Source organism: Engystomops pustulosus, chromosome 3 (assembly GCF_040894005.1).
Source record: "Engystomops pustulosus chromosome 3, aEngPut4.maternal, whole genome shotgun sequence".
NCBI classification, from domain to species: Eukaryota; Metazoa; Chordata; class Amphibia; order Anura; family Leptodactylidae; genus Engystomops; species Engystomops pustulosus.
In genome coordinates this window covers 137,460,712-137,487,460 of record NC_092413.1, presented here as the reverse complement: position 1 = coordinate 137,487,460, position 26,749 = coordinate 137,460,712, and the positions used below count along the sequence as shown (strand labels likewise).

The window sequence follows — 26,749 nt, the reverse complement described above, 5'->3', positions numbered from 1 at the left end:
TTGTGGCGCACGCGATCGGATTGTGGCGCATCGGCACCGGCATGCGCGCGACGGAAATCGGGGGGCGTGGCCGAACAAAAACCCGACGTATTCGGAAAAACCGCCGCATTTAAAACCCGAAAAAGTGTCGCTTGGGGACCGCTTACCTTCACCTGGTCCGAGGTGGTGCATTCCGGCGCGATGAGATGACTTTTGGCGCAGCAGCGCCACCTGGTGGACGGCGGAGGAACTACCTTATTAAATCCCGGCCGGACCCGAATCCAGAGCAGAGAACGCGCCGCTGGATCGCGAATGCGCGAGGTAAGTAAATCTGCCCCAATGTAGGTACAAAGTGCAATCAGGGCATCACACCAAAACAATGCAACAGTTTTAAGAAGGTTACTCTTTTTGACCTATCAAAAGCAACAGGAATTGTAAAACAATGGTTATACAGAAAGGCAAGATAGAAGCGTTAATACAGTGGAATTGTAGCAAAGAATTTTGGTGCTAGTTAAAGCGTGGATATTGTCAAATTGAGTGCAGCCCTCATGGTAGATCATCCGGTCACAATAGATACAATGGTCTGGAACGTCAATGGAGAAGAAATTGTGGATTGTGTTTGGCATGCACCAGTAGTTAGAGGAAAATGTGATGGGGTGATGTAAGAGGACTTTATCAGTGTCTTGGGTTCACAACATAAAGAGATATTTAATATATATTTGATATTTATATGTTGAAGGTGCTTTAAAGAAACAGGAATAAAATTATTAGAAATGAAATAAATAAATAAGATGTGGAAGGATAATGAGTAGCATAGGAAGATTATTGAGAAATGACTGATGGAGATGATAAAATTGGACAAAGATGGGGATAAGATACAACTGAATGGATATGTTGATAGGTTAGTCAAATTTGCAAAAAAAGAATGTAATGGCTGTATAAGGGGAGGAGTCATTACAAATTATTTTCAAAGGGCCTGTCACAGGTGCAGGAACTCACAGGAAGCCGCTGGAATAAATGGAAACCTGGAAATGGCCAACGCCAATCAGCTGGCCACGAGAGGGGCACGGGTGGGACACCCCCAGCCCTTACTTACCTTCCCATGAGCCTGCTCCCATCCAGCCTAGGCCCCACGTGCGTCCCTGCTCCCTAGGGCACGCGCACATCCGCACTGCGGATCGGCGCTGGCCACTTCCAGGTCTCCATTTATTCCAGCGGCTCCCATCATTCCCTGCCAGATCTTTGAGCTACCTAGCCTAAGAGAAAGCTTCCTGTGAGTTACTGTACCTGTTCCTTGCCTGCACTCCTGTTGTGACCTGGGACCCCACCTCTGACCTATGCATCTCTGTCACCTGCCCTGACTTCAGGCCTGTTTCTGATGTTGAGCCTGGATCACAAATTTGTACTGCGACCTTGGCTGCCACCGCAGGCTAATCGCACCTGTACAATGACCTGGTGGCACCCTGCAGCAGCAAGTCCATCTTGCTTTGCGGTGGGCTCTGGTGAAGACCAGGTGCCACTTAGATTCCGGTCCCAGGTGTTGGTTAGTACCATCTCCCGCAGTGGTCCAGATAGTCCACTTACCCCGAATCCTGACAGGTCCCATTAAGGCTGTTGGAAAATCAACAGTTGATTTCGTAAAACCAATCGTAAGAGGTGGCTAGGGGTACAGGGAGGATAGACAGGACAGTTAGCCCTAAACTGAGTCCCCCAAAACTGTCACTTAACTGTTTGATACACGTATCTTAGGTTGATACAGGAGAACCACAAAGATGGTTCCTCCCTTAGCCCCAGTGTAGACACAATTCAAGAATCACAGAAGAATAATACAGGTGGCGAGGTCAGGGGTCTGAGTCACAACAAAGATAACAGATACAGTACAGAAACGAGTAGCAGATGGGAAGGTTCAATATACAAAAGTCAATGTCAGTAAGCCAGAAATAGTAAAGGAAACTAGTATGTACACAAACAGAGAGCTGAAAATATAAATATAACCAGTAGGATGTAATTGGACTGGGCAGATATATAAAGTCATTTCTGGACACGCCTCCAGTAGCAGACTGGGTCAGCTGTCCGTCACACTAATAGCCCTTGCTGGACAGGGCTGAGCTGCAGAGAGCTGGGTGTAGCTCAATCACTCCAAACGCAGAAGACACCTTAGCCACAGTTCACACACACCTGGAATTTAGGAAGGAATCATGTACCCCCTCCTAATACTCTGGGGGGAATCTTAGGGAGGACTGATGTACCCCCTATAGAGTCCTAAATACTAAGAAAAATAGCCCTGTTTACCAACACTTGACAAATGAAGTATATGAACTCCTGATATGGAGCTAAAGGAAACACGAATTGTCGTGTACTGAGCAGGTCACACGATCACGTTGACCAAACAGAGTAGATCTTAAGTTATAAACACGAAAAAACTACTGAACTAACATAGGTCATCTACCTTCCCATTTCTACATGGAAGCTGTGATAAATCACTAACTGTAATTTTAAACCACATTGTGGGGGATATTTATCATACACAAGCACAAGCGCCAGCGTACGATAGCCCCGCCGCTACAAATTCGCAGCCCGATACATGAAGAGGCTTCTGCCTCTTGATGTATCGGGCTGCCAGTTGCGCAGCATTTATCCTACGCCAGGCAGGGCCTGGCGTAGAAAGAACAGCAGCCGGCGACTTTTCACGTTTGAAAAGTCGCCGGCAGCAGCGAGTGCGCAGGCGCGGGGACAGTAACGCCCCGCGCCGGCCCACTCCTGTCCGGCCGCGCCCCCCCTTCACACCCCTTCACGCCCCACTGGCGTGAAGGTGGCGGATTGGGGAAAATAATTGCAAAAGCTAGCAATAAGCTAGCATTTGTGATTATTTCAGGGCCTCTGCGCCACTGGCGGTGCGCAGAGGTCCTGATAAATATCCCCCTGTGTGTTGGATGAAGTTGCACCCAGCTTTTTAATTCTTAATTTTTTATAAGCATCAATAAAAGTTACGTTTTAGTGACAATTGGGTATATACATCCGAACTGGACAACTTGTCTTTCTTGCACACAAAAACGTACTTTACAAACCCAGTCACAAACTGGACGAAACTTATAAACTCTGTTTCTTGTGTCACTATCCACACTTGACACCACCGCATGGAAGACAAAGTTAATATCAATATCTTGAAAAGACATGCAAACCAAGGAGGGGCTGAGATTCAGACATCAGAAATGAGCCTCAAAGTATTGCAAGTGTTCTCAAACATTGTCACCAATTTACAGCATCATAAGCTCATACAGTGACAAAAGTAAGCAGGCAGCTATAATATTGACTCTAGCTCCACATATCATGCTGTGCTGAGCTATCATGTGATTGACTGAAGAATCTAGTGGACAGAAATGGTACTGCAGGAATGAGGACCTCTCACCCTTTGCATTTCTATTATGTACTGTGCAGGTGATTGGTGCAGGAATTGAAGTTATTTACATGTCAGCAGGACCACTGATGTTTTTTTTAAGAAGTATATTAGTCCTGTAATATTTGCAATAAACAGAGACACCTACTCCTAGATCCAGGCACTGTGACTGTAGTAATCTTCTTATATTTGTTATCCATGACTTCCTTCCTTCTAAATTCAACTTTTAAAATTATGTCAAGGAACCCGAGGAGCTAGCTTGAATCTGTGATCTGGCTTTATAGGCTGTATGCTGTCTCATCCTCCCATCTTCTTCCAAGATACATTATATAATATAAGAAGATTAGCACAGTCATGAATAAGTGTTCCTAGTTTATCATGATTGGTTTAGATTTTCTTAAAATTATAATTACACACATTTTAACATTTTAATAAGCTGATATATATATATATCTCAGTAACTCAGTGCTCAGTAACAGACACATACATAATTTCTAGATGCATAGATAGGTAGGTAGGTAGGTAGATCTGCATTTATTTGACATGATCTGCAATTGCTTTGATCTAGTTAACTTTGTTCATAATTTTACTGTTGCCCTTCAATATTAAAGTTTTCCAGATCCCTTTACTACCTTTCTAACTGCTCATATAATTGAAAGGACTGAATACTGAGCTGCCATGTGCTAAATATGTCAAGTAAATGTGAAGTAGAAGTTCACACACCACTGCCATCTACATAGCAAGGTAAATCTGAACAGGAAAGTCCATAGAATACTTTCCTATCACAGTATTTAGTTGTAATCTTTTATATGTAGCAATAAAACATCAGAAATATATGAGCATCTAGCCCTTGACTAACATGTTAGTCATAAAGTGTGATAATGTCACCCTTAGACATCCAGTCTTGTCATGTCATCACAACTCCCTCCCCCATGATCACATCAGAGAGCTTGCTGCACTTAGTGAAACCTTCAGCATTACATTATGCCGGGGAAGGGCTGGGCCTTGAGTTTAAACTGGTTTTGCACTGCTCCTACATTCTAGGCGGTTTCAGATGACAAGTCATTTGCATGTTACAACAGGTAACACACCTGTCTCCCAAGGGCTCTATTCATGAGGACTAGCCAAACCCAAACACATTACTCTCATATCTCCACCAGCGCAGTGACACAAATCACACAAGCTTCTACCTGCCGGCCCTTTCACTGCTCCCATTTCATGGTAAGTAACTAAACTTTATTAGCCGTGTTAGTTTCACATCCGTTGAGTTAAAAGTTATAGCACTTGAGGTATATTCATTGAAAAGACGGGCAGAGTGCACATGATACTGTATCGATCAGTGACTCTAATCTGGGATGCTCCAAGGTGATAAACATTAGGAAGCTTCTGTATTCTTCCTCTATTCTATCTAGTAACTGTCAGAAAGATACTCTGTGGGAAGATTTTCTCCGTTTTTTATGACAAGCCGGGTCGCCACTAAATGTCTATGTTGTGTTATATGGAGACAAAGAGCTTTTTGTTGTCTCTGCAGGAATTATGTGTTTTGTTCTTCTTTTTACTGTAATTTCGGTCTGGGAGATTTTCCAAAAGGTTAACTCTATAAACTGGCTAAAAGTGTTGCACAGCAATAGTATATAGCAATGTAGCATTTTTAAATTATTTTTATTATTCTAGTAATGAGGATGAATAAGAATTACAACCCTCACAAATGAAAGATGTTATGTTTGTACTTAGATATATTCACAATTGTCAATGTATTGGCTCCCTGTGTATATGACAATAGCCCGATCTGGACAGGGACTTTTAGTACTTAATATCTAAGCTAGGGACTTAAATTGCTTGCTGATATAAGAAATAAAAGTTAAAGGGAATACAGTGTATTTTATAACCAGTTTATAATTGCAAAATAATGGAGTGGTGAGACCCGCCTTCCCATATGCCCCTACTGGTCATGTAGACGTGCTACTGTAGACATGATTGACACCAATGAGGTATCTGCTGCAGTTAGTGATAGGCTGGATTTGTCACAGATTGAGACAGCACGGCAACACAGTGATGCAGAAAAGAAATGGCATTGAAGTGGTCAATTGTCAACGTCTAGGGGTTCAATATCCCCTTCAGTGGTAGTCTAACTTTGGACAGTTAGACTATCTATTGTGATTGGTAAACTGCCAACAAATGTTCATTGCCTGCCAAATTAAGAATAACAGTATAAAATGATACAAATCTTTCATAAATATCCCATACTCCTCTGAAAGCTGTTATTGTAGAAGCAATTGTATAAATTCTGAGTTTAATTTACATGTCTTTTGTATTCCTTTCTTTTCTGTATACTTTGATTTGGAGCACTTTATCTAGTAAATTATGTCCACAAATGCTTTCCAGTGTGACCAAACATGCTGGTTACCCCACCTGCACACACAGGGGGGACCCTTTCAGACAACCCAAATTAATGTCATGTTAGTTAATGGTTAAAATAATGTATAGCTTTAAATGTATACTAAACTTACATTTTTACTGTTACTGTGCATTCTGTTAACGTTTCTTTGAAGTCCTTATTCAGAGGGAACATCTAGTAGCAATAACATGCCATATGTCTTAAATTGACATGTTGTTTGTCCAGTTCCATTGTCTGTACTGTATATCATGTTGTCAGCCCCATGATCTCCAGAATGTAGACATGATATACTTACTAGTGATGATGCTGTTTTTACTCCAGTTATATATTATTGCGAAGATGAAGAGATGGCACTCACCAACAGGCAGTTAGCACGCCACGACTAGGCAACACGCCGTTTCGCACACAAAGGGCTTTCTCAAGCCTCAGAGGCTTATGGAGGTCCGAGGCTTGAAAAGCGTTTTGTGCGCGAAACGACCCATTGCCTTTTCGTAGTGTGCTAACCTCCTGCATCCCCTGCAATAAAGAAAAGGCTAATCCAATATTGGTGACTGCCGACTCTTCATCTCCACATTATATGTTTGGTGCCGTGCACCCCAATGATTGGTTTGGATGTTGTTTTGCTGACACCGCTGCTAGGTACCCTGATGAAGTCTGCATGAAAGAGTCCTGGTGTTTCATGGTGTGTTTGGGCTATATTATTGCTAACAAAATGTTAACCTTATCATAATTTACTGACATGCTTGACTTGGCCAAGAATGCACTGGGAAGGGTTACTTATATGTTTTTGGATAAATTATTGGCCTGGTGAAAGTCAACATATCTAGCCTTTTCCCCCAAATATGCAGTTGGAGATATTCAGGCATATCCATATCCCAATTAAATACAATGGGGCACATTTACTTACCTGGTCCCTGCGCGATGCCCGAGGTGCGTTGTCCGACGAGGATGAAGTCTGCTGCGAGATCGCGCACCCGAGATCCTGCATGTGTCGCTTCCCGGAGTTCACCTTCTTCTACCTGCTGTATGTGAGTGCATGTCTTGCGACACAATTTGAATTTTAAATCCTGCGTTCAGTCTGAATCAGTCGGGTTGTCCGACAGCCACGCCCACTGATTTGTGTCGCATGAAAGTCGGCGGGTTGCGCGGCGCTTACCTTTCCTCCTCTCCAGGGCGCCCAATGTGTGTCCGCCTGGTTGTGGCCAGATGGGCACACATCCGTGTGAATGCAGCCTAAGAGTGAGAGTGACAACACCACTAAAGCTAACAAGTACGGTATATGGATACATAATTTCAAATGTTATTAGCACCGACCAAAACATTTAAAAACACTACTGTATTTAGAGATGTGATTCTCAAAACCAGGATGGCTTTTGAGATTTTATCAAGAGTTCTTTTCATGGTCCACACTATGTCAAATCAGTATACAGTATTTCACACATTTTTTTACAAACGTTGGTATCTGCAATCTTTCTGTAATCACCCTGCTTTGTTTATTTTTACAATTGCTGATGGAATTCCTTATTTACCCCTATTGGTTTGACAGGCTTTGTGTCACCAGACTTTGGAGGATTAGCTATCCCAACTAAATTTGGTCAGTTTGCCCCTAGAAAATCTTTTCTTATGTAAAGGATGTATTGTGGCTAGCTCACTGCCCCCTTTGTCCTATATTATATTTGGTAATGGTACGGTGAGACTGCTGTGTCTCATCATACAATGAATGTGCTGGTGGCAAGGGATGCAAACAATGGCACTTGGCCTGTTGTTTGTGGCCGGATTTTGCACATGGTAGTGTTCATGAGGCCTTACTATGATGTACTAACATGTTGTATGTCTAAGTTCAGTAATGTGCATAGAACTGTAAAAGCAGCTGTGTTCCAATGTAAAATCTGAACCTAAAATATACCGTAATATGGTACTGGTTTCTTGGTATGGGGAAGAGCCTTCTATGTATCCCTTGAATTATACCCCTGTTGCAGTGAACCTAAATGTGTTGTTCAAACAGAGAACGTACTTGAAATCCATGTGCGAGAATAAGTATGAAAATGATTTTAATGAAATTCTTGTGCACTTTCCAAAATTTTTGTTAACATTTTTCGAGGGGTTTGTTCATACTACCTATTCTTCATGAAAAATCTGTTCTACACAGATGGTAAGATATTACCTGCACTTGTGTTAAAACGTATGCTTGGAAATACATTGCACCTGTATCCGTACTGCCGGAAATTTCAGCATGCTGTTTTACAGATCATTGCAAAATGCATCATATGTGCAGATTACAGGTCCCATTCTGCTGAGCACAGCGACACTCCCTGTGCTGGAAGCCATTGTATTGCTGCAATGCAGATGTGTGGCATATTCAAACCTCACTCAATGTAGGTCATGCACAACGAGTACAAATATAAAGAATCACTTGAAAAGTTTTATTATCTCTTCTGTATATGTTATGTTTACTTATACTGAAGGGAACTTTGTGCTGGATACAATGTTTTGAGTTAGAAGAATGCAAAAATGTGCTATTATATCTGGAAGAGGCATCTGCAAAGATAGAACAAGCATTGGTAGCTGACTATAGACCCACAATAACAAAGAGTTTTAGAATCAGACAGAAGGGCAGAAAGTTCACCTTTTCAAGGATGTTCCTGGCTAAAGGTATTGTAACTCAAATAGAAAAAGATGCTTGCTAAAAGTTATCAGTTTATTTTAATAACACACCCACACTGTCATATGATTTCAGTTGGGCAAATATAGCACCCACAGACATGTATGTTAAAGGGGTTGGTCACTTTACCCCTTTTTTTTGTATGGTGTTTGTAAGTGTGGGGGTTAGGAAATTAGGTAATTTACCTATACACATTTATTAAAAGTTCAGATCTGCTTTCTTGATATGTAAAGTGAAGCCTCTTGTCTTTTACATCATCAGCCAGACATTCCTGACCATAAAATAGCTGAAGATGGAGGCTCATGTGATCTCTGACCAAAAACAATCACCATGCCAGAAACTTGAGCTTATATTCATGAATACTACTATAAGGTCCTGGCCGGGTGATTGTTCTCGGTTAGAGATGACATGACCCTCCATCTGCAGCCATGTTATGGTCAGGGATATCTGGCTGATGAGGTAAAAGACAGGAGACTTCACTTTACATATCATGAAAGCAGTGCAGAACTTCTAATAGATGTATACTGGTAAATTACCTAATATCCTGCCCCAACACTTACACACATTTCAAAAAACATGGGGTAAAGTGGCCAACCCCTATAAAAGACATTATCCCTTAGGAGCACAGCATCATGTAGGCATTACTGGCAGTATGAAGAGGTCTACATAGAGAGTCAGGAATATGCATTTCTATACCTTTCCCTTGAGGCACTTGAGTCCCTGTTTATGTGAACATTATACTTGTAGACATGTAAAACCTTGGATTTCCCTGAGACCAACAGACCATTGTATTTCTGTCATTAACATACATTCTCATCTTTGTAGTTTCATTAATTATGTACATTTACTCCTGGTACTTTTGTAGAAGCAGGATTTTTGAAAAACAAATTAATTGGAGGAAAAATAGTGCAAAATCAGATCACATTTATCAAAAACAGTGAAAACTGCACTTGATGCAGTTTGCCGGTGGAGTTTGAAGAGTGCGCCAGATTCATGAATTGTGGTGCACGTTGTTTATGAATCTGGTTCTCCCTCCAGTGGTCCAGCAGTTCACCAACTTTTTTTTGGTGCACCTTTAACATCGAGCGTGTGACACTATTCTGTCGAGTCACGGTAATAAATTTTTTAGGGCAACATCCGATGTAAAAGCTTTAATAAATATGGGGCATAGAGTGTTCCTGTAAGTTGGTAACTGAACGGACATGAGTGAATGGGTTTATATTGCTTTATTAACTATCCCTATGCATTTCCATGCTGGTCTGGTGTTGTCACACTGTCTCTGCAGTCTAAAAACAACAAGAGATACTTTCAGGCAATAACGTAACAAGCGACCATTGTGCTCCATAGCAGATTGTATAAGCCCACTAAATAAGATGTAATAATAATAATAATAATAATAATAATTATTATTATTATTATTATTATTATTATAATTCCTTTATTTATATAGCACACACATATTACACACAGATTGCCAAATCAGTCCCTGTCCCTAATGAGGCTCACAATCTAATCAACCTTTTTGGAGTGTGGGAGGAAACCAGAGGACCTGTAGGAAACCCACACAACATACAAACTCTTTACAGAGTATAAAGCTACAAGCACAATACATCATGTTCACTGCTCTATTAGCTGACTGTTCTTCTGCTTCCTGGGCAAGATCTTTTTGGAGTCTGAGAGTATCTTTTTCTTCCCCAATGTTGATTTTCTAAAATTGGGAAACGTGTCAGTTAAATCCCCTTTAAAAATTCCATTATGTCACCTGATTCATAGAAAGCTGTGGAGCAAAGCTGTGAATGACTACATCTGTCTCTCAGGACGACAGCTGGAAACTACTTATGTTGTCATCACATGGGCGGTAGAATACCTAAGCTTTATCCCTACTAATAGGTGAGGTGGAGGGAATTCTAGCTAATTAAATATTCACATAACAAGAGTTGGGACAATAGCTTAAGGCAGAAACGTCTGCTTTCTGGTAAATGTGTACAATGCATAGAAAGGGGGGAAGTAAATGATGAAACGTATCTACAGTAAGTACTTTGTTGACTTCAGCTCTACCCAGACATGTCAAACATTAATTGCTCGCACTATGGCTGGAAGTTGACTTAGTCGCTATTAAACGTACCTTTGTACTTTACTGTTTGTTCTTCTTAGGAGTTAAAAGAAATCTACTGCCAGGAGACAATAGGCTAATTTCTAGGATGATGAGTAAGGGAAGTATTTCTTCTCTTTGCTGCTACTTGCCAATAATTCTCAGATTAATAGAGTGTGTTGTGGACAACTCCCTGGCTGATTTAGCAATACTTTCTGACCTGACAGACTTGAAACGTGTGTCTGTAACATGGAAATTTATGTCACTTTCTACTCAACACATTGCTTGTGTATCAAATCACTAGTGGTTAATTACATTTACGACTGAGGAGAACATAGGAATATCTTCATTTGATGTTTTCCCTTGCAGACCTCCATAATTTATTACTTATACATCATAGCTGTGTGCAGGAAGGGGAAGATGTAGCAGCTAATAAGACTCACTTTTCACTCTTGTCACACGTAAAAAATATTTCTCTATTAAATGTGTTATTGTTAAGTATTCCGTTATTTAATATTGTTGTTAAAGTGTTTTTAATTTTTTTTATTTGATATTATTGTTATTACTTTATTGTTTATTGTTATTGTTATATTACTTTAGAATGTAAAAATCTTATTTTATGGAATTTTGCTTTATTTGTGCTTAAGTTGTAACTGTAGGATTCCTATAAATACTTAGCACTAAAGAGAACCTGTAACTAGAATATATCTCTGTCATCTTTCAATGGAAATCATAAATGTATTACTGTACTTGCTCTTTGTAATAAATACAATAAATAGTAATTAGAGTGCCAGTTAGAGTGGTCCTAAAAGGTTCTAAGGTCCTAAAAACTAAGGAGCCTTGTATTGGCATGTATATTTCAAGTTAAATGAATATCCTACTGATGTTTGTGGCTTGGTTCAGCACTCTCTCATATTGCAATTCTCTGATGTTTATTTTCCTTACTTAATCAATCTGTCCCAAATATATCAAAGTTGCATGATTATATTTCTTCTACATACTATAGTAAATGTTAAGTCATTGTTGCTTTATTATTTTTATCCATCATAGCTGAAATGAATCACTATAAAAATTGGAATATCATTTGGCAGCATATGACAGACAACTCTCGGGTTATGTTCATGCAGAGATTTATTGATGTGAACTGTAGAACATTTTTCACACCCAAACAGCTACAAAATATCAAAATCACATTGATTTCAATGGCAACACGTGGCATGGGTTCATAGAGCATGGGCTTTGCCTGTGAGAATTGGAAAGTGAATATTTAGCTGATGTGAAAATGCACTTAAATTGATCTCAGTGTATTGCACATCTAATGTTTTTAAATTAAAGACATAATGTCTTAAAGTATTAATATTTCCTGCTTTTATGGAAAAAAAAACTATCAATTTCCTGGTATAAAAAAAATAACACATCAACTATTTGCATAAATTATCATAGCAAACAACATCTTAGGAATATTTAACTTGTACTTGTACCTTTAGAAATAGTTTAACATGGTAAAGCAATGGAAAGGTGAGGGTTTTGATGATCAAAACTTCACCAGTGACTTCTATGTGACCACCTTATATTGTCATGATAAAAGACTGGATTAAAGGGGTTGTCCACCCATAAAAAATTGATATGTTGCTAGGGGACCTCAAAATACAATAAACTACTTATGATGACCTCCTACGACACTCCCCTTTTGCTACATTGCCATCCCAACTACTGTTTTGCTGCGACATGAGTTTAGGTAATAGCAGGCGCACGGCAGTGGTTGGGAAGGCATTACCTGCCTTTATAAACAACAGAGGCCAGCAGTGATGGGCATCTCTGCAGTAGAACAACAGCATTGGAGTTGGTTTAGTTTAGTTTACTCTATACAGTTGAAAAAAGACACATGTATATCAAGATCAACCAAGGAAGGGAAAGAATTGGATGAAGAAGAGATTTAGGGGAAACAAATCTATATGATTTAACCCAGAACAAGTTTTCACCGTATTTTTTGTATAGACCATTCATATATTTGTATAAATTGATCATGCCCCCCCCCTCTTTGTTGTCGCTTTTTGAGATTGAATAAATCTAGTTGTTTAATCCTTCCTCATAACTGAGACCCACCATACCACTTTTGATACATGACAAGATCTTGCTGGTTTTAGAGGCAGCTGATTGACATTGCATGCTCTTACTTAATCTATGATCTACTAGTATTCTCAGGTCATCTCAACAAGGAACTCTCCCAGATTTACTACACAAAGGACATGTTTGATATCGATTTTTAGCCTCCAGGTGCATAATCTTACATTTATCCACATTGAACCTCATTTGCCAAGTGGATGACCAAACACTTAGTTTGTCCAAGTCACCCTGCAGACTATGAACATCTTTCATAGACTGCGTTACACTACACAGCTTGGTGTCGTCTGCAAAAATAGGCACAGTGCTATTAATTCCTATATCTGTATCAATAATAAATAAATAATAATGGGCCGAGCACAGCCCTGGGTACACAAATTTTAACTGGTGACCATTTAGAGTACGAATCATTGACCCCCAACCCTCTGCATAGGATCCAGTATATAGGCATCCCACCTGCTCTGACACTTTTTACGCAATTATATACTTAAAGAATTTCTCAGGATTTGCTATCATTGACCACCTGACACCTGAGTGTTGTTTAACCCCTTAATGACCGCCGTATCGGCTTTTCACGGCAGTCATTAAGGGTACTTCTTCTGACGCGTACGCCTTTCTACGGCGGCGCGTCAGAAGAAGATTTCGGGACACCGGGTCTCGCTGGTGCCGGTGTCGGGCTGTGATAACACAGCCCAGACCCGGCACTAACACCCGAGATCGGAAAAACTCCGATTCCGGGTGTTTAACCCCTTACGTGCAAGTGTGTCCCCCGTGGATCGGACCCCCCTGGTGTGCTTACCGATCCGATCCCTCCTGCCACTGCCCCAGGTCCCGACGAGTGACCCGAGGATGCGGCATGCTCAGTTACTTACACTATACACTGCAATACAAGTGTATTGCAGTGTAAAGGCTTGAACAAGCTATCGGATGATCGCTTATTCAAGCCAAGAAGTAGAAAATGTAAAAAAGTTAAAAAAATTTTTTTTATCTTTTTATAATATAATTAAATAAATAAATAAAATAAAAGTCCCATAATCTCCCCAGTAACACATAAAATGCAAATAAAGTATATAAAACACAAAAACACGTACATATTTGGTATCACCGCGTCCGTATTAATCTGTACAATAAATCTAAATCAATATTGAACCCGTTCGGTGAACGACGTAAAAAAAAAAAAAACTTGAAAAACTTCCCATAATATACAATTTTTCATCAAACACCATCACAAAAAATGTTCTAAAAAGTGATCAAAAAAAGTTACATTCCCTAATATGATATGACTGAAAAGAACAACTGTTTTCGCAAAAAATAAGCCCTCAACCAGATCTGACAACATAAAAATACAGAAGTTATGGCCCTGAAAAGTTGTCAATAGTAAAAACAATGCGATTTTCTCCAATATTGGTTTTGCTCAGGAAAATTGAGCAAAAATAAGAAAAACTATATAAATAAGATATCACCGAAATCGTAGTGAACCAGAGAATAAAGATAAAATATTATTTTTACGTTACGGTGAGCGGGGGAAAAAAATGCTAACAATCCAAAATAAAAATGGATGATTTTGTTTGTGTCCCTATTGAAATAGTTAATAAAATCTCATGAATAAGCTTTAGACTCCCAAAATGAATTATCTATACATTGTATCTCATCCCATAAAAAATAAGCCCTCATATGTTCGCATTACCAAAAAAAATAAAAATGTATAGGTCGTACAATGTGACAATACAAATCTGCTGTGAATGGCACCTCCATTCATTCTATGCCCGGCCGTGCGCCCATACAGCAGTTTACCACCACATATGTGGTATCAGTACACTCGGGAGGAATTGGGCATCAAACGTTGCAGTGCGTTTCATCATTTAATTTATTCTGAAAATGTCAGTTTTGGCCTAAATGAATGTATTTTCCCAAAAAATTCTATAGTTTCTAAATCGCAGGTCCATATTTTTTAACCCATGTGAAACACTTAAAGGGTTAATAGACTTAATAGAAGTTGTGAAGTGTGAAGTTTCTATAGTGGAGAAATTTTATGGGTTTTACTATTATTTAGGCCTTTCAAAGTCACTTGGAAGATTAGTTGTCCCTCAAAATGTGAGTTTTGGCAATTTTCATGAAAATAAGAAAAATCGCACCTAAAGTTCTGCGCCGCATAACATCCTAGAAAAATGATCGGACGCATAAAATATCATCCCAACATAAAGCAAATATTCTGTAAATGTTAATTATCAAACTTTTTGGGTAGTTTTACATCTTGTCTGGAAACCAGAACATTTCAAACTTGGAAAATGAAGAATTTTTACAAACTTTTGCCAAATTTTCACTTTTTTTCAGAACGAAACGCAAAACTTATCACTTAAATTTTATAACTAACATGAAGTACAATGTGTCACGAGAAAACCTTCTTAAAATCACATGGATATGTTAAAGCGTTCCAAAGTTATAACCAATTATCGTGAGACAGGGCAGATTTGAAAAATCGAGTCTGGTCATTGAGCTGAAAACTAATGTCGGTGATAAGGGGTTAATTATTGACCCGTCAGATTATAGTTTTTAACCCTCCCCCACCGCTGACCATATATCAATTTTGTTTTCTATCCCTGGACAACTCCTTTCAGGGGTTGTAGGCAAACATTTCTATGTTTTTACATACCTTGCAATTGGTAGAGTCTCTCATTTTGATGTTAATGTTATTCTCTTTTTTCACATTTCCTCTACAAGTCATCTGCCCTGCAGCTATTTCTCACTGGTAGAATGGTGATTCTTTTGTTTTAAAGGTCAAGAACAAATAAGTGAAACATTCTTGAGCTTAAACAAAACCAGGAAACATTTAGGATTACAGCAAGGGGATAGCAATAAAATAAGAAGATAAGCTTTTTATCTGGTTACTATTGTATGAGTGATACATTTATTCTGCTCATATGAACCACATTTATGTTTTCTGATTTTCGTCAAATGTGCACATGAAAACTAAAACTAAAAAAGTTTCTCTTTGCAAAAATCGACTTTATAAGGAATAATGCATTGATGAGCATTGGCCCATTTTATCAACAACATATTTTCGCTGTCTAGTTTCAATTATAATTAAATAAGAGCGAGTATTCATTAATCCACAGAATGGGGATACTCACTGGGGAACTACCAATAATCTAAAGAATGGCAGAACTTACATCAAATCTCTGAATAAAACAAAGGTGCACAGGCATGCTTCCTGCTCTATTCACTGGCAGATAGCTGATTGCAGTAATGTTTATGGTGTAATTGCTGACTTGACCAAAGTCATTGTAACAGGACTGCAATTTTGCGCTGAAGCTATTAAGAGTATTCAGTGTCTCTCATTCTGGTGAACCATATTGTCATTATTACATGCTGTAGTCAGGTCCGACAACAGTTAAATGTGACCGATATGAAGGACGGACTTGTATTGATTGGCAGGAAAACATGGCACATAGACATCAGTGCACAAGACAAGATGTTGTACTTGACATTCTTAGTGGAATTAATTCCCTAAATGTGGTTTCAACATTACAGGTTCTGGGTTCCATAGGGTGTGATATGCTGATAATAAACTTGTCATTGGGGATGTAACCAATCCATTTGCACATCAATGCTCACTTCAGGCTTTGTATATTTCTTCACTAATGATAGGAAGTATAAGAACAGAACTGATTTAATATAGGTATAGCACATCTTGTGGGAATCATTTATATTATAGAATGTATTATAGAATATATATTAGTCAGAGCGCTATTCTGTTCTGGTTATGTATCCACAGTTCAATAAAGATCCCTCTCCAATACTTGTATACTGCTGAACATGTTGTGCTAGACATATGACGCACTGTCCAATCACTGGCAATAACATCAATATCCATCACAACTTCACCACTGTGGCCAGCACTTAGTTGCAGTCAACAACTGTATGTGAAATTTATTCTTGTCAACTTTAGGGTCAGTTTACCTAGAAAAGTATGGTGCGAAATTCCTGACAGAAAATTAGCTTCAAATTGTACATCTAAGGGTGTATTCACATGACTGCATGAGGGACATATATCTGGGCACAATACTGTATACGTCTCCCAAGGCCACAAAAAATATAGAGCATGCACTCGGTGTGACACACTCCGTGTAAGAACGGACGTGTCTTTATTATCTATGGAGAGGGTAAGGTGGAGCAACGCTCACCAATCCACCTCTCCAGCATCCCTGACATATATATGGGCGGGCTGGCATAGATCCATGTGATTGCACTTATCTGAAACTTATATAGGGCATTCATTGCTTCTTTTTCTGCAAGTGAAACAATGGCTGAATTTTCATGTCCTAATCTCCAATATGCACAGTCTCTGGCCATATAACTGAGGACATGGGAGTCCCTTATAGTCCCTTGTACTACATATCCAGCTGCAAAAAAAGGTGAGTACAGAGTTTATTATTTTTATGTACTGGACTGGCTGGATATACACAAGATACACAAGATATTGGCTGGGTATATACAAGGGACTGGCTGGCTACATACATGGGACTAGCTAGCAATATAGAGGCGGTGGCTGCCTATATACTGTGGGGCATGGACTGTCTGGCAATATTCAGGGGGCTGGCTGGCTATATACTGGAGACAGGAGGCTATCTAGCTTTCTACTGGTGGGGAGGCTGTGACCAATGCATTTTCCATCCTAGCCTTATATTTAAAGGGGTATTCCCATCTGGGCATTTAAATTTAATTGAATTCATTTGCCATATGTAAACATTTCTTCAACTGGATTTTATAAAAAAAAATGTTCCTGTGTGAAGATAATTTATCATAAATGCGGCCATGTTGTCCCTTAGAAACGAGATAGCTTCCTCGGATACGACCACCTCACATTTTGGCAGCGATGGCCAGACATGCGTTATTGAGTCCTGCCTGACCAACTGGATTCAGCGTTTATTACCACAGGATGGCTGTGGGACCTGGAGTAACTCCTGCACATTTCATATACAAAACTTTTTGTTTCTTTGTGCAATCTCTCCAGCAGAGGTGGTCCTATCCAGGAACACAGTCTTGTTTCTAAGGGACCATATGACTACATTTATGAAAAATCTTCACACAGGTACATTTTTTTTTTATGAAATCAAAATGAAGAAATGTGTATATATATGGCAGATTAATGAATCTGGATGTGAATGCCCAGGCGAGAATACCCCTATAGGTCAATAGGTTTTCCCAGTTTTTTTGTGGTAAAATTAGGGGCCTTGGCTTATATTCAGGTCGGCTTATACTCAAAAATATATATACAGTAATTGTAAATTGGATTTTCACATGCTTCATTATCTCTATACATTACTGACAGTGGGGTCCCTTGCAGTAGTTTATACTTCTCAATCTATAAAAATAACATGTCATATATTTGTTTGTCTTTAAACCCATCTTTAAAAGAGGCATATATTCAATTTATGTCACAGATGCAAGTTATTACTATGAAAATAGTGAATTTGCACACTCCTGCCCAGCAATTTGGATGCTTGAGTTCATCTCTATTACCTTTAACATACAAGACATTTTGGAGGGGTATGTTTACTTCAATCTTTCAGGTTGAAGTAACCTGAATGTCAAACCTTTTGCTAAAGAGAAGAGCAATATGGGCTTATCCATGATGTCACATACCTAACATTCCAAAATCTAACTTTGCTGCTATATTATCTTTGCCATCTATGAACCACTGCAGTTTGTTCATGAAATATTTACCATACACATTTCAAAGCAGCTTTGATCATTTATGAGTTTAAGTTAAGTGTCATGGCTTATTAAAATTATGCTTTGATGACCATGCAGTTTCTGTAGGCTTCTTATGATATATTAGGGAAGGATGCTGGGGTGAGGTTATCTTCGTTTTGTCATCAACGTGTGTCATCATCTAGAATTTAAAACCAGCTACACCATACTATATTTTTGTATCCTGAGAAAATATTTTTAACAATACACAGATACAAATATAAATAGATAACGGAAGGAGAGTGTGTGTGTGTGGGGGGGGGGGGGGGGGGGGGGGGGGGGTCTGTTACAATCCAATGCAGTGCATGGGCTAATGATGCCATTTTGAATTGTAACAGTCAAGACCCCCCTGTCAGTTACCCCTTGGGCCATTCCCCCTGTCATGGGGGAATTGTCTAACTGTCAGCATTGAAATTAACAGCATCTACCTCACTATCAACAGACTCTGCATGTTGATATAGGTATTGATATAGTACCTGTACATGACTTTAAACTCCCCCCTCTTTGGCCTCTATATAGTCTTGAAATCCCCCTCCAAATTGTATAATTAGTTGCAGCATTAAAGGGGTATTCTCGTCTGGGCATTAACATTCAGTTTGATTAATCTGCCATTAATAAACATTTCTTCAATTAGATGTTATTAAAAATAATGTTCCTGTGTGAAGATAATTTCTCATAAATGTAGTCATATGGTCCCTTAGAAACGAGATAGCTTCCCCGGATACGGCCACCTCTGCTGGAGTGATTGCACAAATAAACAAAAGGTTATTGTATATAAAATGTCCTGGAGTTACTACATGTCGCACAGCCACCCTATGGTAATGATTACTGAATCCTGGTAGTCCGGCAGGACCCTATAGCGCAAGTCTGGCCACCGCTGCCAGAGTGCGACGTGGTCGTATCCGAGGAAGCTATCTCGTTTCTAAGGGACAACATGGCTATGTTTATGGGAAATTATCTTCACACAGGAACATTTTTTTTAATAACATCCAATTGAAGAAATGTTTATATATGGCAGATTAATTAAACTGAATGTGAATGCCGAGACGAGAATACCCCTTTAAGTTGCTGTGCTAGACACATGGCACAGTGGCCAATCACTGGCAGGAATGGTGATGTAAAGTCTATCATGACATCACCACTGTGGCCAGTTCTTAGTCAACCAGTATCAAGTACTCAATGTGAAATGCCTCTGAGAGATCAGAGTACTTATTCAATCAAATTTAAATAAAAATAGCTTGTGTGTATATGACAATTAAAGGGATATTCCCATTTCAGCAAATTAATGTTTATTGTTGGCTTTATAAAAAGTTATACAGCTTTCCAATATATTTTCTGTATCAATTCTTCCCAGTTTTCTAGATGTGTTTGCTGTCCTTCTATAGAGAGCTTCTATGTTTACTTCCAGTGGACAGGAATCTGACCATGGTCACACAGGTGCATGGCTCGTTATATAGCACAGCTCTGATTACTCTCCGTGATACTAATGAGCTGTACACCTTTGTGACCATGGTCAGATTTCTGTCTACTAAAAGTAAACATAGAAGCTTTCTATATATTGACAGCAAGCAGAGATCTAGAAAACCACAAGGAATTGATACAGAAAGTATATTGGAAAGTTGTATAACTTTTTATAATACAAACAATAACATTACTTTGCTGAAATGGAAAAACCTCTTTAGGTTTAATTTTACATCATGTACATCTTGAAAACCAAATAAAAATTACTGTTAAAAAAAACAATTATGGTAAGTTCTGAAAACTGTTTCCTAACATATTTATAACAATATTATTTCTCAATTTAAATATATAAAAAGCAAAGATCATAGGTTCTCATTAAGCACTTAAAAGTTGGCCTCTTTTCCACCTTTAACCTTAAAAGAGCTTGTGTGAGAATGGTTTACCATATCTTAATTCCTTGTGCAATATATAATCATAAAACTAATACAATAGAATGTTATGCCATATGACTAATGAGTCTACAGTTACTTTTGTTATCATACTGTGAGAAAACCATAGCAACTGTGTTATTGTATATACCATCTGGAGCCATAATTCCTGATACATTAAAGGAGATTGAACATATTGCAACTGTTACAAATGATTTTAGAGATAACAAATGTAATAAAACACTGGGAGTGTTCAAGAGAGGAATTGCCTATGTTGTACATTATTGAACATTAAAATAATCGTTTTTAGTAGCAGTTTGGTATGAGTTCCTTTACTACTAAAGTTTTAGTGTGAAACCTGTGCCGACAATAGGATGTCCTTAATTTCAAATTAATTGTACCCATGCAGGAAATTTCTATTGGTTTCATATACAGCCTGTGGCAGTTCTTTGGCACAGGTTATAGTTAATTTTGCTGGCCAGGCATCCTCACCCTGCCAACTTCTTGTTAGTGGCCCTCATGGTGCAAGGCCAACAAAGCCACAAATTACATAGTGTGGACCATTAATTGGAAACGTTTCTTGCATTGTATGCCAGAAAACTGGTGTACAATGCATGATACATTGGACCCATTGTTTATGGCACCTAATCACATATATTTTTCAATAAGGTAGATGGTATGTAATTGACATGTCAACACAATACTCAAATTTGCATAATGTAATTTATTCTTTCATGTGTTTCTTAGGTTTGTCGTCTAATTTTTCAAAATGTCGGCAATGGTGGATACACTGTCATTGCTTTCATCTTTACATGATGAAGGCAGGAATGAAAGTTTTATAGAGCCTCACTACAAAGAATGGTACCGGGTGGCTATTGATGCTTTAATCGATGGAGGCACGGCTTCATATCAAGAGTTTCTGGTTAAGGAAAGAGCTACAGAATTCCTTGCAGAAGATGAAATTAATTATATTAAAAATAATATTCAGAAGCCAGTTGAGAGTATGGACAATATACAGGGAGAATCAACAGATGATAATTCATCTTCAGGAACTTATTGGCCTATGGAGTCTGATGTAGAAGCACCAAATCTCGACCTTGGATGGCCATATGTGGCCCCGGGACAAATAGGAGCTACAGATATTAATCTTTATTTTCATCCACCAAGAGGACATCCACTCACAATCAAAGAAATGGTCAGAAAGAGTATCAAAGAAGCTAGAAAGGTAAGATAATTGTAAAGTTATTACACTTTTATTATATTGAATGTACATCACTAAATTAAACCTGTGACATGGAGAATAACGTTGTAGCTCCCTTACTCATCAGCAACTGGTTTTATAAAACTATTCAGCCGAATTGTATTTTTATCGCCCTGCTAAAACAAAGATTAATGAATCAAATAGATTAATCCAATTCGATAAAATCAACATTTGGGGTGTAAATTTTAAAAATAGGTTTAGGCTACATTCACATAACTGTAATGGGGGGCAGTGATCTTGCTGCAAATTCATGGCCCCTATAGAGGTCTATGGCACCTGGTCGCCAGCTGTTTGACTTTCTATGGAAAGGGAAGGGTTGAGGAGCGCTCATCTCCCCTCTTCTGCACCCGTCATCTCTCTTAAAAACATACAAAGCAGAAAATTTAAAATAAATCACCTCTGTTATAATTGCATATTTTTGTCAGATTCACAAATTCTATATAATTCTGCATAAAAAAATAAATAAAATCATTAAGATGAGGGAAAAAAGTAGTAAAATGTGAACATCCTCTCTAAATTGGAAATATGTTGATGAAAATACACCTTTATAGGGTGTATACAACTATAAAAACATATTTCCCTGATATCAATAGGACTTTAGTGAGCTTTCATTATGAAAACAGTCATGTTCAGGAAAACCAGAAGGATATCGCACTCCTTAGATGTAATAGATGCTACCTTGTTATATCTACCAAGTTCAATATGAAAGTATCACTATTACACTGTTATCAATTACTTTTACTATTAAATTACTATCAATTTAAATCTCTGGATTAACTTTTTATATGTTCTGACATACTGTAGTTTTCAGCAATTCTATCTTTTGTAAACTAAAGTAATTTGGTTTTCGTAGTTTGTTTTGGTGCTGTGATCTTCCATTTCTCTGAAAACATGATATGTAATGAAAAAAATAGCATTTTATGCACTTTGACCTTGTTACATAAATTTACATACATTTCTACAGCGCAATGAAATACGAGGATAGATCAAAGATATTAATTAGCAAAACTGTTCTTATGCTTGAAACTCTAAAGAAATTGAAAATATTTTATAAACAGTGATCCAAATAATTTATCAAATGTAACTACATAAAAGTGTCTGTGAGATGTAAGAGGCTTTCACGTACCTAAAAGAATTTGTTTCAAAGCAAGACGTTCTTCTGCAATATAACCTAAAATGATGAAATGTGTTGAAAGGGGACAGAAATTATTTAATGTTTAATCTTATTTAATGTAATGTTCATCAAAATTCTATTTGAACACAAGGCAATGAACAAATAATATTATTCTAAAGTTGAATATTATTTAAAGTTGCTTTCAACTGATAATGCTTACAAGCAAAACAGCAGCATAGAAATAAATCGTAATTGTCACTAACGTCAAACGTCAAAATGTTTGCATACATTGTAGTATTGAACTTCATGTGATCATCATTTTTCTGACCTTTGTGAAATAGCTAGCATGCTAACTTCAGTTACTGAAAACCACCTAATCTCAATTCAGATCTTCTTGCCAATTAATTCTGTACGTGCAATTCATTACTGTCCTGGACAACCACCTGAAAATTACACTCACAGAAAAAAATGCTTTAAAAGCATCTTTTAAAGTACAGGCGGTCCCCTACTTAAGGGCACCTGACTTACAGAAGACCCCTAGTTACAGATGGACCACTCTGCCCACTGTGACCTCTGGTGAAGCTCTCTGGATACATTACTTTAGTCCTAGGCTGCAATGATCAACTGTAAGGTGTCTGTTATGAAGCTTTATTGATAATCCTTGGTCCCAATACAGCAAAAAATTTTGAAACTCCAATTGTCGATGGAGCAAAAAAAAATTTTTAGACTTACATACAAATTCAACTTAAGAACAAATTTATGGAACCGATTTTGTACGTAACCCGGGGACTGCCTGTAAATAAGGGGTTGTCCACTTTCAGAAAAAAAATTGATATTGTTTGTGTGATGCAAAGTAATGGTTTTCTGGATTTCCGCATGCTGTCCTTCTATAGAAAGCTTCTTTGTTTACTTCCAGGGAATGGAAATCTGTCCCTGGTCATGTGATGCCACAAGGCTCATTATGACACACAGCTCTGATTACTCTCTGTGATACTAAAGAGACATCCACCTGTGTGACATCACATGACCATGGACAGATATAAGCTTTGTATAAAATTACTCCAAGCAGAGATAAAGAAAACCCGGTTGGTTATGAAAATATCAATATTAAATATGAATGTACATTTCTGGATAAACTTTTTATTTATTCTGACATACTGAAGGTCACTGCAATTCTTTCATCTGTAAACTAAATAAATACATCTTTGCTTATTTTTGTTGCTTTGATCTTCCAGTTCTCTTAAAACATAATTTGTATTAAAATAAATTACAAGTTGACCTTCTGAGGGAAGTATAACATAAATTTTTACAGTCCTAATGAAAATTCAAAAAGCAACAAAATTTAAAGATAGATAATAGATATTTAGTTAAAGCAGACCTACCATGACAAATCTGCCATCAGAAGTGGATCTGATGGTAGATTCCTCCTGTCATCCTTATCCCTGATCTGTAATTTAATAATCCTGGAACCGAACCTAACTTGTTAAAAACCTTATTTTAGTATTACGTAAATTAACTGCAGAGGCTACTGGGGTGGAGTAGCCTTTGCTCCCAGTGCCTGGCCAGGCTAGTATACCAGTTTTAACTAGTTGGTTAGTTCCAGGATTATTAAATTACAGATTAGGGCAGAGGCAGGTGGGAGGAATCTACCATCAGATCCACTTCTGATGGTAGATTCCTCATGGTAGGTTTCCTTTAGCCACTCTGTACATGTGTGGAACTATAATAAAACATGACAGCAGTTTTCACTCAAATCTAAAAGAATTTAATTCAAAGCAAAACCTTTTCTGAAATATAATCTAAAGTCCATCAAGTTTCTATTCAAATATATCAAGGCAATGAATATATAGTAATCTAACGTTTTACTTACTTTCAATGGTGGGGCAGGTGAGGAGGCCTTGACTGAATGTTCTTAGTGTCCACCCCTCTGCGTCAGCATCTCTGCCCTGATATAAGTGGTGCTTTTGCCTTGGAAGCCATGGACCTAGAGACAGGACTAAATATACTGACTCTCATTTATTAAAGCCCCAGCACCAGTTTTTTGTCAGACATTGCTCGTGAAAACTACTTGGACATGTATCTACATAGTGTCTGCGACACATTTGTGTCACGGCTGCACTAAAGCCGACACAGCAACATTCTGCACTGAAAGTTTAAAATTTTATTAAGTAAAAAATAAAAATTTCAATAAAACCTCCCATAGTTCTTATCACTGCATTCGTATTGACCTGATGTACAAATACAATACATTTTATCACCCACTTAGAGAGTGGTGTTAAAAAAAATCCATAACAAACCTTGCAAAAATACTGGCCTATCCTAACCTTGTCTTAAAGGAAACCTACCACCACGGATCTACCTATTTAGGTAGATTTTGTGCTAGGTGCCTCTATTGTACGTGAGGATAGTCCTTTTAAGGGCTAATCCTCACGTTCCCTGTATCTTTTTAAAACTTAAATTGTGGTGATATGCAAATTTTTAAAAGAGGCTTCTGGGGCGTCCATGCACTAGACATTTTCTTTTAAAAACCAAAGTAGAGTCTCATATTTAATGCTGTTGATTTATTGGAGGGAAACTGGCACACAATATATTCCTCAAAGGCGTGACATCTTTTACTTTTTACATTTGACCTACAGATTATTAGTTTTGTCCAAATTTGAAAATGCAGATCTGGTCATGAGCAAATAAAAGGACTGACAAAAACCTAGAAGAATAGGCTCCCATTAAGCATTACCACAATGGTGAACAGCTTTAACTGTAACATCTGTCCTCTTGGCTGTTCCTTCAATGTATGTTACTCAATTTTCCACAGTTTCAGATTTATCTGTGTGTCCTCTTATCCCAGATGATGCACAGTAATATGGACAATAAGGTCTCATGCACAAGACCGCGTTTGGGGCTGTGAGCAAGCTGCACAAATTGCAGTTAGCTCACAGCCCCTATAGAAGTCTACTGTGCATGGTCATGGTGTGGTGACTCACCACACCATGACAACCTAGGCAAACTTGCTGCAAAATATAGAGCAGGTCCTAGCAGCGTTGGCTCCAGGTTTTAGTAGGTCCCTGGTAGATAGAGCCTTAGTAGGCCCTTTTGCAGTGAACCCAAATGGCAGAATTAAAAATTCAGAAACTAAAACAGTCTCCTGTTCCCTAAAATATTTACCAAGTTTATCATACCAAACAGCCCCAAGATGGTTATTTTATATAGATCCCCCTCACAGCATATGGATTAATAAGATACAGCCTCCTTCAAACCCATGGATTCCTTATGTACAGCATTATGTGGGCCCCTCAGTGGCTCTGGGCCCCGACACTTGCCCAGGTATGCCCAGCCCTGGGTGCTAGCCCTGCTTGTATAGCACTCATACCTTCAATCTCCAGCCAATCATGTACATAAATGGCCCACAAACATGGGAAGGTTTGCAGTCCGTTTCTGCAGTTGGTTATGTGCATGAGGCCATTATCTTCAATTTTTCATTCCATCTCATCTGCTAAGATTACAATTTTAACTGTTAAAACTGTGAATTTAGTGTATTATATAGAAGATACTTTCACAAGTGTGAACTATTGCATTATTCATTGTACATTGCAAGATTACATACTCCATATTCTGACCACAGTTAATAAATGTCTAATCACATTAGCAGGTTTTTACATTTTGCATAATTACGTCCATGTGAAAGTAAGATTCCTATCTGTCTTAATATGCATTAAGTTATGCAGACCTCTTTGAAATGCAATCTAACAAAATGAAATATGTTGTTTACTATGCAATTATAATAGGACTTCCTTCATCTAATGGACTACACAAATAAGAATAGTTTGTATCTTCTTTAAAGAACTGACTCCTTTTATTGATATTTACAACCCTTTTAATTCATATGGGAAATATTCTCATACAGTTATTCTCCTGACATCTTCACTCTGCTGTCTATATTTATGCATATACTGCATAAATACTGTCTGACCTTCAGTATGGAAAAAGAAAGGTCATTCTCAACTTATACAGATTCTTCTTAATTGAATAATTTTTTTAAAATAAATCTTTAACCCCTTGATGCTCTGCGCTGTAGCTGCACG

General features: G+C 38.2%; 1 protein-coding gene across 1 annotated transcript in view; it reads left to right on the top strand.

Moving 5' to 3' along the window:
• Positions 1-4,393: 4,393 nt before the first annotated feature.
• FAM83B (family with sequence similarity 83 member B) overlaps positions 4,394-26,749 on the top strand; it is a 71,564-nt gene continuing 49,208 nt past the window's right edge. Inside the window, exons 1-2 of the mRNA XM_072142265.1 lie at positions 4,394-4,597; positions 21,043-21,520. Coding sequence (XP_071998366.1) covers positions 21,065-21,520 — 456 coding nt within the window. The 5' untranslated portion in view covers positions 4,394-4,597; positions 21,043-21,064. The remainder of the gene's footprint in view (positions 4,598-21,042; positions 21,521-26,749) is intronic.